General features: G+C 38.4%; 1 protein-coding gene across 40 annotated transcripts in view; it reads left to right on the plus strand.

Annotated features, from left to right (window-relative positions):
* Positions 1-13,678, plus strand: part of TCF7L2 (transcription factor 7 like 2) — a 228,521-nt gene extending 214,843 nt beyond the window's left edge. For 7 of the 40 annotated variants that reach the window (XM_051981421.1, XM_051981422.1, XM_051981433.1 and 4 more), the window contains 4 exons: positions 3,626-3,674; positions 4,267-4,317; positions 5,607-5,679; positions 11,455-13,678. In XM_051981421.1, the coding sequence (XP_051837381.1) occupies positions 3,626-3,674; positions 4,267-4,317; positions 5,607-5,679; positions 11,455-11,899 (618 nt within the window). In that variant the 3' untranslated portion in view covers positions 11,900-13,678. Of the gene's footprint in view, positions 1-3,625; positions 3,675-4,266; positions 4,318-5,606; positions 5,680-6,285; positions 6,359-7,204; positions 7,234-11,430 lie in introns of those variants that run through there. The other 33 variants (XM_051981454.1, XM_051981455.1, XM_051981458.1 and 30 more) reach the window with 15 other exon arrangements.
* Positions 13,679-14,507: the final 829 nt, after the last annotated feature.

Here is a 14,507-nt window from a genome sequence, read left to right on the forward strand (position 1 = left end):
GGGAAGGCCTTGACTTCAGTTTTGGGTGGGGAAGCATAAAATGGCTCATTTTGGACCTTACCTTTTGATCTTTTTACTCAGTGTTAACTTAAGAAGCTTCCTAAGATTACTTTGACAAGATGGGGCCATTTGTAAAGACATGCATGTTCTTTAAGAGATTATCCCAAGTTACCCTCATGAGTACTGTTGCTGTAAGAAGGTAGACCTGTAAATATTAAACAGTGTGAAATGCTGGTAATGTACCTAGCGGGCAGCCAAGTCATTGGGAACATGATGTTAATGAAGTCATGGTTATGCATTCAAACCCCCAATACAGGTAGAAACAAATGGAAACTTTCAAATCCCTCTCTGTGTCTCTTCTTTACTCATACCATTGGCCAGTACCACCCACCTCTCCTCTTTTATCTCTTGGACTGCCTTACCGCCTCCCAGGTCCGGCTCAGGTGTCACCTCCTGCAGGAGGCGTTTCTGGCCCTTTCCTCCCTCTTTACTATTGTGGATAGTACTCCTTCATCCTCTCTCCCTGCCTCAATACTTGGTATTCATTTTGTGCTTATCTATATCCATATTGTTTCCTCACAGTAAAATTAAGTTCTCATTTTGTTGCTTTTTTTTTTTTTTGCGTGCACACACATACACACATACACACACACACTGTTGGGTACCATGAGAGGTTCTGGGGAAATAAAAGAGATGATCCCTATAAACAATGCTTAACACAGTATCTGGCTTGTTTGTAGGTGCATAATAAATGCTTGCTGAATGGAACTAAAGAACTTAGAAAGCAATAGAAGGAAGAAAAAAAAAAAACAGGCAGTTGAGTTTTCTCCTTCAGCTAAGATAGCAGATCCCTCTCTTTCCTTTTGGGACCCTTAGTCTAGAATGGGGGACGTAACTTCCTTTTAGAGTGCCCCTGATTTCATGTTTTTTTTTTTTTTTTCCCTAACATCACCATTAGACAATTTTCTTAAGCTCCTGCATTTCTCTGTAATGACCAAAGCACGTACGTAGTTTCTGCCTTCTAGGAGCCTTAACTCTAAAGCTTACTTTAATTATGTTCCTGAGTTACAAACCCAGAGTTGATCATTGCTTAGCTGTAGAAGAAATTCTGAGCTCCTTTCGGTGTGCCTAGGAAGAATACAAATGTTGGAAGCTACAGTGCTCAGCTGAGCTTTCCATCTGTCTCTCAAATGGGTCACTTGAATATCTGAACAGAGCTCTGCTGCTGCTTCTGAGGCAAGTGGAAGGAAACAGACATTTATACAGGGCTTATTGTGTACTGGGCATTTAAAAAAATATGATCTCCCTTAATCCTCATCACATTTTTAGGAGAGAGGTGCCATTACAGTTCTATTTTGGAGTTAGGGAACCTAAGGCAAAGAGATGTTAAGTGATTGCTCAGGATCACACAGCTAGGAAGTATCTGTGTCTGAATTTGAACACAGATCTTCCTTCTTCCAGGCATTCTTTCTTAGCTTCCAAATAAGGTATAATTTCAGCTCCCTGAAAAGTAAAGAAGAGCCAGGTGTGTGAAGATTGTTGGGCAAAGAGGCCTTTGGGAGTTTTCATTGTCATAAGAAAGAATAGTTTCTCCTTATGGAAAGCAATTTCATTCAAGCACAAGTCACAAATAAATTTACTGGAAGCTTTGCCTCAGAGACAACGAAAGAGATTTAAAAAAAAAAAAAAACTAACCAAACAAACAAAAAAACAAAAATCCCCAAAAATCTTGCACCATGACCACTAAGTTTTAGTTCTATGTGATTTCCATTCTGAGGAGGGCGTCTCTTCTCAGAGGACATCTTGTCAAGCTCTCTCTTTTTCTGAGTTCTCTGCAGGCTTTTCCCCTGAAACTGCTTCAGAAAGGAAGGTCATTTGAATACCCTGAAAATAGTGAAAGTAATCTGTCTACCCTTTGTTTTTGTTTTGCTGTTGTTGATGCATTATGCCTTACTTCTCACTTGTTTGAAGTAGTGGACTAATGAGGCTAAAATTATGGGTCTTCAGACCCCAGGAAGTAGCAGAGAACATCACATCTATGAAGAGAGGAAGGGAGCTGAGGGTTAGGGACTTTGTGTCATAGCCCATTGCGTAACGCAAGCAGGCAGGTTGGATGAAAAATGAGACTAACTCATAGAATCATAGGTGCTGTAGAAAAAGCATGTTATCTAAATCCTTTCTCCATAACAGAATCCCATCTGTAGTGCTTTTTATGATGAAAAACTTAATACCTCCAAACATATTTTAAAGTCTAGTTTTTACCGTTAAGAAATATGTCTTTATTTTGAACTCAAATCCTCCCTAGAATAACTTTTAATTTATTAGTTCCGTTCTGGTGAGGCAAAATAAGTCTTCTCTGTCTTTGCCGTGGGAATAAAATGAAAGAAGATCCACTTAAGTATTTGAAGACAGTCATGATGTATCCCCAAGTTGCTTTGACTCATTATTGCTGCTAGAAAAAAAAGCAACACATGTTACTTATGGCAGGTGATTATATCATTGTCTAAGATATGAGTATTGTCTTGTTGGGTGATAAAGTAGCAACTAAAGGTGCTGAGAATAGGACATGCAGTGGATCTTAGATAATCTCTTACTTTTGTGTTTTAATTAGGGTCTAGAAATAGTGCTAAGTTCCCTTCATCTCATTGGGGGAAAAAAACAAACTCAACAAGATCTTTTTGTTCTTTGCATTCACTATAGAACACATTGGCTCTTTGGAAAAGGTGAATTTTGGAGGAATAGGAAAATTAATTAAATTTAATTAAGCAACTGAAATGTTAAATTAGCTCATCAGTATATACTGGTACTTGGGTAAGAAGCTTCCTATGTTCCCAGATGTTGTTTTTTTGTATTCTGTAACTCTACATTTTCTTGACTATGTTCATCAGCTTATTCTTGTATTGATTTTTAACAAAATGCTTTCCTGAAAACACCTCTCCATCCCACCCACCTCATTGATTTTCTCCAAAATAGCATGCTTTTCTACAACTCTGTCTTTAATACCTCAAGTGAAAAGGAGCTCACAGCCTCGCAAAAAAAATCTTTTCTATTTCTGGATAACTCTAATTGTTATGAAATTCTTCCTTGTATTGGGTCAAGATCTGTCTTCCTTTGAATTCTAGCTGTTAATCCCCATTCTGCCCTCTGTGTCCCCATAGAATAAGCCTGATTCTTCTTCCATATGATATCCCTTTAAGCATGAACTGTTCCATGTTTGGGGCTGGTCATAGGTTAGTGGAGAAACATCTTTTCTCTCCCTGAAGTTGATCATTGACTTGTTTTCCATATATCCTTTCTCTTTGGTTCCTTTTTCTTTCCACTGAGTATATAAGTCTGATGGTATATCCTTTCTGGTTGAACACATTGGACGTTGCTATTAAATGTTGATAAGCAGTTGGATTGAAGGAGTATCAAAACTCTCTTTGCATCTTTCCTTTCTCTATCTCCACTCCTCCCTCCCCCCGCAGCACACACTCTGGGCTGCCACTTAGAATCTGATCACAAGGGGGTAATACTTATAATACATGCTTTACATATTCCCCTCTTTCTATATAAACACAGGAGACAGGAACCCCCTTCTCTGTCTCTTGAAATAATCCTTCTCTGTTTCATATGTTTTACACAGGGGAAGAAGAAGAAGAGGAAAAGGGACAAGCAGCCAGGAGAGACTAATGGTAAGTTCAATTAATTAATCCCAAGGAAAGGGGGCGGGGGGCATGGCAAGGACCTCACTTTTATGTCAGGCTTGTAACTGGGGGAGACAGGAGAAATCCAAGGCCAGGGCATTGTTGAGTAACCCATCCATAGCTAGCCTTTTGGTTTATGCATTTTAATTAATTGCTTCACGACTGCCCTTTTAAAGCTAGTAACATCCATTTTTTGCATGAAAAGCATATTGTGATTCTAGTGGAATGTGTTTTTAAGTAACTGCAAAGCCATTAACTGCAGAGCTGTAGTCATGCCCATGCGTGGTTTATAAAGTTTGCTAATTTTTTTGCGTGTCTGCGTGGGGAGGGGGTGGGCTGGGAGGGGGCTGGGCTTGGGTGGGCCCGTATGAGTGTTGGACATTCCTTTGGGCTGTACCCGAATGTTCTGATGCATGCCTTTACAGTGGTAAATTGCACCCATTTTAAATTAAGGAGGTTTGTCATTCTCTAGAGGAAATTAGAAATACTGCATAGGCAATCTCAGAGCCCATTTGGAGAAGCCAGCCCTTACAAACAAACATTTTTTGAAGACTTTGTATAATTTGTTCTTTTTTTTCAGAACACAGCGAATGTTTCCTAAATCCTTGCCTTTCACTTCCTCCGATTACAGGTGCTAATGTCATTTTGAGTCATTAAAGTAGTTGATAAAATGTTTTTTACTTTTTCTTGCCATTATAGTTTTATTAACATTAAACATGTATGACATTGAACATTCTTAAGAAATGACCATCCACATGTTTTGATGTGTTTTGGTAGCAGTTTTTTTTTTTTCCGTTGTTTTTGGTTTTGTTTTTTTGTTTTTAATTTAATTTAACTCTGGTTTTATTTTTTTCATAACAGTTGTTTAAACATTGAAAGTGCTTTAGAGTTGAACTAACTGTGCAAATTGAATATGCAGTATTTCTTTAAAGAGACTGGTAAAGAATGGAAGGAATTCTGTAATAAACCTCCTTAATCTAATGGCATTTTTTGCATTGCTCCCACTAAGTTTTCTCATGCAAGCATGCATCCGCAGTATGATTTTTTTGTTCATTTTTTCTTTTCTTTTCGTTTTTCTTTTTCTTCTTTTGCTTTGCTGCTTAGCTTACAAATTGCAGTCCACTAGCTTTCACTGACTCAATGCCTGCTTCATGCTGCTCTTAGTCTCTGGCTTATACTAACAGTCCATTCCGCACAGTCTGTTTATTCTTTTCCATTCCTATCTTAATATTAATAAAACCTGAATACAGGAAAACAAAAGTTGAATGTTCCAAAAGCTGCAATATCCCAATACGATCTATTTTTTCTTTCTTTATTTCTTTCTTTTTTCATTGGTTTTATTTTGTTTGACCTTTTTTTTAACTATTAAAACTCTTGAGTGGAAGAAAAAAAGCATGTTAAGGACCTTAATTCCTCCCCCTCGCTTTCTTTTCTTATTCTTCCTTGTTTTATTTCATTTTTTTTAACTTAAAAAAATTGGAAAATAAAATCAAAAGAGGAAATACTATGAAAATGAAAGTTATCTAGTGACTGACGTCCCCTTATCTGTTTGACCTTATATGAGACAGTCCTTGAAGAAGGGATACTGCAGCTTTATTTGCAACAGCTAATTACAAGTTAAATAAGAATGTAATTTTCACTTTTTTAATTAAAAAACTTTTAAAAAAAACGAAAGTGAATATTTTGCAATTAGTAACCAGGTCATTGATTTATTCCCTTTTTTTATTTTTATTTTTTTTCTTATTTTTATCTTTCTCTTTTTTCTCCCTCCCCTCTATTTCTTTCTCTCTCCCTCCTTCTCTCTTTTTCTCCCTCCTTCTCTCTCTCTCCCTCCTTCTCTCTCTTTCTCTCACCCACCCACCCTCCCTTCCTCCCTTCTTCTCTCCCTCCTCTGCTCGCTTCTTTCTTGAACTCATTCAGACCTGAGCGCTCCTAAGAAATGCCGAGCGCGCTTTGGCCTTGATCAACAGAATAACTGGTGCGGTCCCTGCAGGTGTGTATAGTTTCCCCAGATTCGCTGTGGCTGGTTTTCAGCTGGTTTATTTGGTACTTTCCCCCTTTTCTGCCCTGTTGCTTTGTAGCTCTGTGTTGTGATCTTAGGAGACACCAGGGAGTGGGGGCACTGCCATCCGATCGTCTCTGTGAGGGATTCTGCTTGTTCTCCTTGCTGCTGCTAGCCAAAATAAATGCCACTGTCAAACAGCATCATCTGTACCTCTCTCGTGTCAGGGACAGCAAAGACCAGTCTCTCCCTTTCCCAAGGAATGTGTTTCATGCCATCGGAATGTTTCCAACACACTTCCCTACTACAGGGTAGAGCGAGCCTCAGTGACTTGGATGTTAACACTGACATAAATAGAAGCAAATAATGTCACTTTTTTTTTTCCCCTTCTCTCTCTTTCTCTCTCTTTTTTTGTTTTTTAAATTTTTTTTTGACTCATGGAAGTCCTTTCCTTTCATGTCCTTGGTGAGGGGAGACTACCAAATAAAAACTCAGGTGATTGAAAAGAAAAAAAAAAAGCTTTAGCTAAGACTTCACATCCAAATGAGCACGATCCACCATTGTGTTGTATTTTTTGTGTTTACCTTATGCTAACAGATGCAAATACTCCAAAGAAGTGTCGGGCATTGTTCGGGCTTGACCGACAGACTTTATGGTGCAAACCGTGCAGGTATATTACTACCATTAGGCCTCTGGGAAAATCAAAGCCTTCTGTCCTTCTAGAGCATTAGTATGATACGTATTTTATCCACTCCCCACCTGTTTCCCCATTCCCACTAGCATCAATGGCTAATAATCCACGTCCTTCCAAATTTCTTGCTAATTTAATGCCATTACCTTTCTCCCACCCTCCTTTCTCTCTTTCTCTTTTTCTCTTTTTCTCAATAACATCTCCCTGGTGGTAGAACTGGGAACAGTCAGACCTTGATGTGCAAAGACTGGCATCTGTCCTTTCACTCTTAGAGAGCTGGCATTTTGCAGCTGACCAATCCCTAAGAACACTGAGGTGGGATATATACAAGATGTATATGTCCACCATTTCCAAAGGTTCTCGTGATTCAAGGATCTACAGCTATGGCATATCAGAAAGGTTCTGGGACAGGTTTTTGACATTTTTTAAAAAATGCATTATTTGTTAATTATATCCAAATATCTATATCTACTCACTCTGGATTTTTATTAGCTGACATTTTTATGGAGCTGAAGGGAAATTGTGGCATTGAATGGTGTGCACCTACTAAGGAGTTATAAACTTATGAGCCATAGGCTAAGAGATACTGCAGCATTTGACAGTTCTGCAGAATAATTTTTGGTGCCAATATGAATCAGAGAGCACAGATTATTCCAAATTAAACACCCATATTCTGCTGCAGGTTTACATCAAACCTGTAATTCCATGGTACTTCGTTATAGGTACTTCTTTCTTGGTGGAGGGATACCAACTAGTTCTTGTCTCATTTCCTTTCCTTAATGACCACATTTGGTTAAATTTGTTGTTTCTTTGTTCTGATACAAGCAGTCTTTGAATTTGGAATATTATGATGGTAGGTATTTCAACTCCCAAACACTCTCTTCTCTGTTTGTAGTGCCTTCCTTGTCACCTTTCCCTCTTGTCCATGCTTTTACCATGTGCTTCATGTTGTTTAGACCCTAGATCAGATATCCATCACATTACGTGCATGCCCACAACTCCCTGTTTTCTTTCTCTGAACAAGCAGGAACAGATTGGTAGCATTGTAAACTGCAGTGAGAGAAAAGAGAAAGCTGACATGTAGTGACTTATACACTCTACAAAGATAGACCTTCTCTGCCCACCGGATGAGTTTAGGACCTTGAGACATGTGGGAGGGCAGAGTGATTTGAAGGACCGTTTGTACTAGGTGTCAGCATTAAAAAAATGTTTTTTAAAAATTACCCAACATCTGCTTTTAATGGCTTTAAAGGCCTCTAAACTTACTGCTGGTTCCATTTTTCTATACGATAGCAAGTGATCTCTCTCTTGCAATGGCAGAAGGATGCTTAGCTTTCCCCTCAGGATGCCCCTGTGTCAAGTACTTTGTTTACTGTTCTAGGCAGCTGATTGGTACCCAACTTTGCATTGAGTGAGGTCAGTGAGCAAGAAATTTTATTCTGTGACTTTATTGTCTGTCAAGATTAAACTATTCAAAGCTTCATGTGATCAGAAAAGGCTTTAATTTCCTTGTAAAAGGTGTCAAGTCTGACACCAACTGTGTGTTCTATCAAAAAAGGAAAAAAACCCCAAACTAATAGGGTTCTGGCTTTGGGGGTTGGAGAAGGGTGGTTTTGTGAAGGCCTCTTTATTGGAAAATTATTGATACAGATTAGATTTGGTGTTACTTTTAAAAAAATAAATATTGACCAAGGCACCCATCCCTTTTGGAGTTGCTTTTTTAATTTACTTTTAAGTGAGCGGAGTGGGGCAGGGTGGGAATCTTTCTAAAGCAAGTATTAAACAAATGTTGGAACCAGATTAAAATAGAATTGAGAAACATCTGAGAAGATAGAAGTACAATAAAAACAGACAATATTAACATGAGGTTTTCTAAGTCAATATGTATCTTGCAAAGATCATAATGTTTAGTGGCCATGTTTCTATTTGGAGCTTGTCACTATGGCTCTAAAGTGTGCCATGGTTTTAAGTACTTGTTGCCTTTTTCTGTTGTGTATTTTTTAAAGCTACTGTATAGTTAGTTTCATGCTTTAGAATTGTGGTTTTTCTAAAGTGTAGTTTGAGGAGTGTATATAATGAAAGAGACTCTGTGATTATAGTATAGTCTGAGAGTTGGATATCACTATCATCACAGGTGATAAGTTTCATCACAGGGATAAGTTTCCCTTACCATCACTCATAAGTTTTACTCTGGCAACACCCAGTCATCACTTCTCAAGCTGTTATTGCTATCTTTGGTGAGCCTTTCTTAGGGCAGGATTTAGGCAATGCATTTTCCATTATCAAGTTGTCATTCAAAAAGGGAGTAATCAGAAATGACCTCTAATTAGCCCTCAGAACAAAGATGATAAGTTAAAGTGAATTTTGAAGAGTTTTGAACTAGTTATTGGAGAAGACGCTTGCTATGAGTTTAGGATGGTTTTTTAACAAAAGAGAAAGATACATGACCTATCACTCATATACTTACTTTTAACTCTGTCTCGACTGTGTCTTACTGTCTGCTGAACAAATCGGACAGGATGTGTTTTTCTTTTAAAGAAAATAAATTGTAAAACTTGCGTTCTTTGACTCAAAACTATGAATACATTTTGATTGCCTTTCAGTCATTGTCTATTATACCAACATCCCTCCTCATTCTCTGTCTTCCAGATCCCATATTCAAAATTTTCCCTTGGAACCCTAACTCCCCACACCCCTCACCCCCGTAAGATACAAAATTTCACATCACAATTAGAATTGTTTTGGGAAATGGGGATGAGGGAGAAATTAGAAATGATGTTAGCAAATCAGGATTCCTCGTTTTACATAATGACTTTCTAATTTCAGTTGACCTTAGGGGATTTTTTTAAACAAGGTTCTGTTTTGAGCCCACCAAGTTGTTTTTCCATCTTTTTAACTATGCCCTAATATAGCATGGTATGCTGCCTGAAATGATTTTCCCTTGTTCTCAATGACCCTCCCTCTCACTCCTTCTTTCTCCCTCATTCTTTTTTTCTTCATTGTTTTCTCTTTTTGTTTTGTTTTGTTTTTCTCCTAATTCTTCTTCATATTTGCAAAATGCATGAACATCTTAGATTTCCAGCATGTTTTGATCTGCAGGCTAAGATGGTTTAAACCCATTGATAGGTTAACCTATTTATCTGACTATTTGGGACTTGAGCAGAACCTTAGTATACTTTTTAGGGCCTGGAAGGAAGCATTCTTACCAAATGTAGAATAAAGGGAAAGAAGATACAGATTGAACTCTCTGGCCTCTGACTTCCTTACATTCTGGAGAGAACTGACCTACCCAGAAGCCAGTGGTTCAGTCTCTATCAGACAGGCTGGATATGAAGCATGCTCCTCTCACCCTCCCGCCATCCTGCTCAGTCCACAGAATGTACACATTTGGAGGGTATGACCAGGGTTCTGTGGGGAAAGTTGAGTGAGGGAACTTAGTCTCCTTTGTATTCCAATATTAGTCTGGCAGGAATTGACTCAACTGCTTTGTGGTATCTTCATTGCTGGAGGTAGACATGGTTCAGTTGTATTGAGACTGGAGCTTTTTATTAGTTAGGCTTCTGCAATATCCTAGGAATACTTTGAATTTATGAATCTGGACAAAAGGTACATATTTTAAGCATTTTTATAGACTATGTACTCTAGTGGGAATGGTCCCTGGATCATTTTTCCCACTAACTTTATTCTTACTAAACTTGAGTTGATGGGTGAAAAAACCCTTTTAGTCATATATCTGATTTCTTCCTTTGGCTATTTTCACATTGTCCTTGGATGACAGGCAAGAAAGATTCTGAAATTCTCATTTCTGTTCCTTATATAAGGGGTACTAGTCAAGAAGGGGAAGTTTATATTTTTGGTATGAGTCAAAGTCTTTCTGGCAAAAATTGGTGTGAACACAAAGTTCCTGCTGTTGCTCCTCTGCAGTCCTTCCTTTGGTTATTACTGCTGTGATTTTGTGTTATGTCCTCCACTTCCTAAGACTGATTCCTGCATTGGCATATTAATTATGTATCAGGCCTATTTAAGGATCAACAACACCTCCATGAATAACCTCTCTTCCCATGTCTCCCCTCTCTGACCACCCCCACCAAAAAAAAGTAAAAGTAAAATTTAAAAATGTTTAAGGCAAGTCTCAATTTAATCCACAACCTGCAGGCCATACAACCAGTTATTCTTGTTACTTTGGATCATTTTGATCATTTTCTGTTTTTTCTTCTATCTCTCCCCTCCCCCTTTTTATTCCTATTCTACCTATTTTGGTGGTTTGTTTTTAGTTTTGGTTTTGGTTTTTTATTTGGTTTGATTTTATTTGTTTGAATTTTCTTTTTTTTTTTTTTCCTTTTTTTTCTTCTCACCTGATTCTGACCTTTCTTGATTTGGTGCGGTTCTTAACAGAGAAACCTGAAAGCTATTTTCAGCTCTTAAAGCCTCATGGCGATGATGTTCCAAAGCTTTAAATCTCTCACTTAAAGCAGCCTTCAGCTGTATGGGTTAAATAGTCAGCTTTTTAAAAGTTTGAGATTGATATGAAGTATCTAGGGAAGGCTATCTTTCTCATTTTCTCTCTCTTTTCTCTCTTCTCTTTCTTTCTCTCTCTCTCTCTCTCTCTCTCTCTCTCTCTCTCTCTCTCTCTCTCTCTCTCTCTTTCTCTCTTTTTTCTCTCTCTCTGTCTTTTTTTTTAGGAACAAAAAAAAATTAATGAGGGTGGGATTGGGTGGAATGGGGAGGGCTTAAAAAGAGAAATTAACTTAATTTGAACTTAATTCCAAAGAAATTTGTACCTGACAGGTGGCTACCACCTGAATCTGCCCAAAGGGTGGGGGTGGGGGTGGGGGTGGGGGGCTGTGGGAGTGTGGGCTTTCTTCTGATTATTTTCTTTGTTAGGCCCAGCTGGCTTAGAGAATTTAGTTAGCCTGCACACCCAGAGCATCTCTTAAAATATTTTTTCCTGCCCAGGGTGCTGATTCACCAGGGTGTCAGTTAGGGGACTTGTACTCTGCTCTGTACATCAGATAACTCTCTCCCTTGACATCTTTGCCCTTTATTCACAGATAACTCTCTCCCCCTGTTTCTAGGAGAAAAAAAAAGTGCGTTCGCTACATACAAGGTGAAGGCAGCTGCCTCAGTCCACCCTCTTCAGATGGAAGCTTATTAGACTCCCCTCCTTCTTCTCCTAACATGCTAGGCTCCCCTACCAGAGACTCCAAACCACAGACTGAACAAACCCAACCTCTCTCGCTTACATTGAAACCCGACTCCCTGGCCCACCTGGCCATGATGCCGCCGCCGCCACCCTCTCTCCTCCTGGCCGAGAGTGCCCACAGCAAGCCCGGCGCCTTGGCTGTCACCGCTGCCCACTGTCCGAACGGGGCTCTGGACCTGCCACCTTCCGCTCTGCAGCCGCCGGCTGCCCCCTCATCGTCTCTAGCACAGCCGTCGACATCTTCTTTACATTCCCACAATTCTTTGGCTGGGACCCAGCCCCAGCCGCTCTCCCTTGTAACCAAGTCTTTAGAATAGCTTTAGCTTTGCTAGCCCTGGTTTTTGTTTTCTTTTATGTTTTTGTTTCTTCTTTCTTTCTTTCTTTCTTTTTTTTGAGGATTTTTTTGTCTCTTTTTTTTTTTTTTTTTAATCTTGTGCCACATGGCTACATTAGTTGATGTTTATCGAGTTCATTGGTCAATATTTGACCCATTCTTATTTCAATTTCTCCTTTTAAATATGTAGATGAGAGAGAAACCTCATGATTCTACCAAAATTTTTATCAACAGCTGTTTAAAGTCTTTGTAGCGTTTAAAAAATATATATATATATACATAACTGTTATGTAGTTCTGATAGCTTAGTTTTAAAGACTGATTTAAAAAGACAAAAAGAAGCAATTTTGAAGCAGCCCTTTGCAGAAGGTGTTGGTTCTTTATTATTTGTATTAAATACGAGCTTGCGAACCAATCATTTTACATCTCGTTTTTAAACCATAAGGGCACAATGAATGCAGTGCCATGACTTTTTTTTTTTTCTGTGTGAAACAACTTTTCTTGTGATGTTGTTATTGTTTAAATGTACAGAAACAAAGGGTTAAAATGTGTTAATATACCTTGTTCCATGGTGTTGTTCTTTTGGGGGGAGGGACAGGGAGGGAGGGGACGTTACTCACCAATTACCGGTATCACAACGCTATTGGACCAGTAGTATTTATTGCTTTAGAGACTGCTTGTTGTACCTGTATGTTGTCCCTTTTAAAATATGTTTTCCTTTTTCTTGAACCATTGTATAAAGTTTTTTTCCCCCCTTAGTGTAAGCATCTTATATATAACAACTCATTTGTACAAGGTTTTTAAGTTTATATATATATATATATATATAAATGTGTATATATATATTTTTTGGGTTTTGACTTTTGTTTTGTTTTCTCTTTGCTGTATGAAACACAGTTGCCACCAAATGGACATTTATAGATGCATTAAAGGATCAATAGTGTAAAGAAATTGCTTTGAAAGCCATTACATTAAATAAGACTTGAAAATTAGCGAGGGAATTTTAGCGGCGCTGTTTGAGAAACAGCGGGAGCATTGGCGTCTCCCCTCTGGACCTACAGTTGAATGGCCTGCAACATTAGGACTGTGGACTGTGTACAAATTTTTACGTGCCAAAATTCTCAGTGACTTTTAACTTTCTCCCTGTTTTTAATGCTGTAATTTTTGTTCATCATGTTTTGCTGTGACGTTACATAGGTAGGTATGTGTGTAGTTTAAATGTCACCTATAACAAGACGTGTTTGGTAGCAGATTGTCCAGAAAGCATTTAAAATGAAGAGGTATAAACCCTTAAGGGCCAAAATTCTGTATATTAGATTACACATAAAGGAAAAAAAAAAAAACAGGCTGCCACTTCTATGTAAAATGACTACATAAAGGTAGGTAGCAAACTTAAAAAAAAAAAAAAACCCCAAAAAAAACCAAAAAAAAAAAAAAAAAAAAAACCTAGGCATGTTGATGTTGCAAAATGCTGTATAAAGCTGAGAACTGTTCATTCAGTGCCATTGTAGTTGACATGAAGCGATTGTAAAACTGTCTCCAATTTTTCTCTGGTTTATTAAGATGCTAACTATAACATTTTTTTGTGAATACTTTGAATGTTTCCTAACAGTTGTGATGTTACTGTTCCGTTTTATGCTCTTATTCTGATTTCATTTTTAATGGTTTTGATGCCATTTTTGTAATGAATACATGTTCATGCTGTACAGTATCTGTAGCATGCAGTTCTGGATTAATAAAAGCAACTTAGTATGTGCAGATAATGCCTTGTCACTTGCTTCTCTGGGTGAGTTTTCTCACAATCAATCCACAATAATCATTTGTTAAATGCCTACTGTGTGCCAAACAGCGTGTGAGGTGAAAAATAAAAACAGAAATAATTTCTGCCATCAAAGAACTTAAGAGAAACTTGTTTTACTGTCACCCAGAGATACTTATTCCTAACTTGATAACTGAAGCCTTCATGTTGGTGGTTGGGTGGCAACAAAAGTACCAGAGTTCAGTCTTTGAGGCTTTCTCCGTGGAGCTTGTTCTTTATTTTTTATTTCTTATCCATTAACCTCATCCTGAGCTGTTTTCAGGTAGCCCCACTGTGCGACACCAAGTGCTAACTGTACTGCTCTTCTGTCCCACAGCATTTCAGTGGATTCTTATAAGTCTTTTCTACTGGCATCAGAAATGGAAAATCCTGTAAACAAAAGCCAGCATGGTATAATAGAACCTTTGTCACTTTCCTGGCCCTAATAAGGAGTAACTGAGATCTTGGATGACTTCCTTAGAGTTGGATGGGGAGGAGAGAGAGCAAAACTAGGTCTGACTCTTGTTAAAGGGATTTATTGCCCCCACAAGGACGTCAGAAGTCACCATTTCTAAAAGTCAACATCAGTGTAAAGATCTGGATTTGCCCATAGAAACTCTGCCCTTATTAACACAACCAGGCTACTTCCCTGGTTGTAATCGTACGAATCACAGTACCCGTAAGGTGGGCAGGTTTTATTTAATTTTTTTAAATCAGATTTTACCTTGGCTGTGAAAGTAGGCAGAACCTCTGGAGGAGGGGTCACTGATCTTTAGGAGTTCAGTCTCCTGCTT

The sequence above is a fragment of the Antechinus flavipes genome, chromosome 2 (genome assembly GCF_016432865.1).
Source record: "Antechinus flavipes isolate AdamAnt ecotype Samford, QLD, Australia chromosome 2, AdamAnt_v2, whole genome shotgun sequence".
Lineage (NCBI taxonomy): Eukaryota > Metazoa > Chordata > Mammalia > Dasyuromorphia > Dasyuridae > Antechinus > Antechinus flavipes.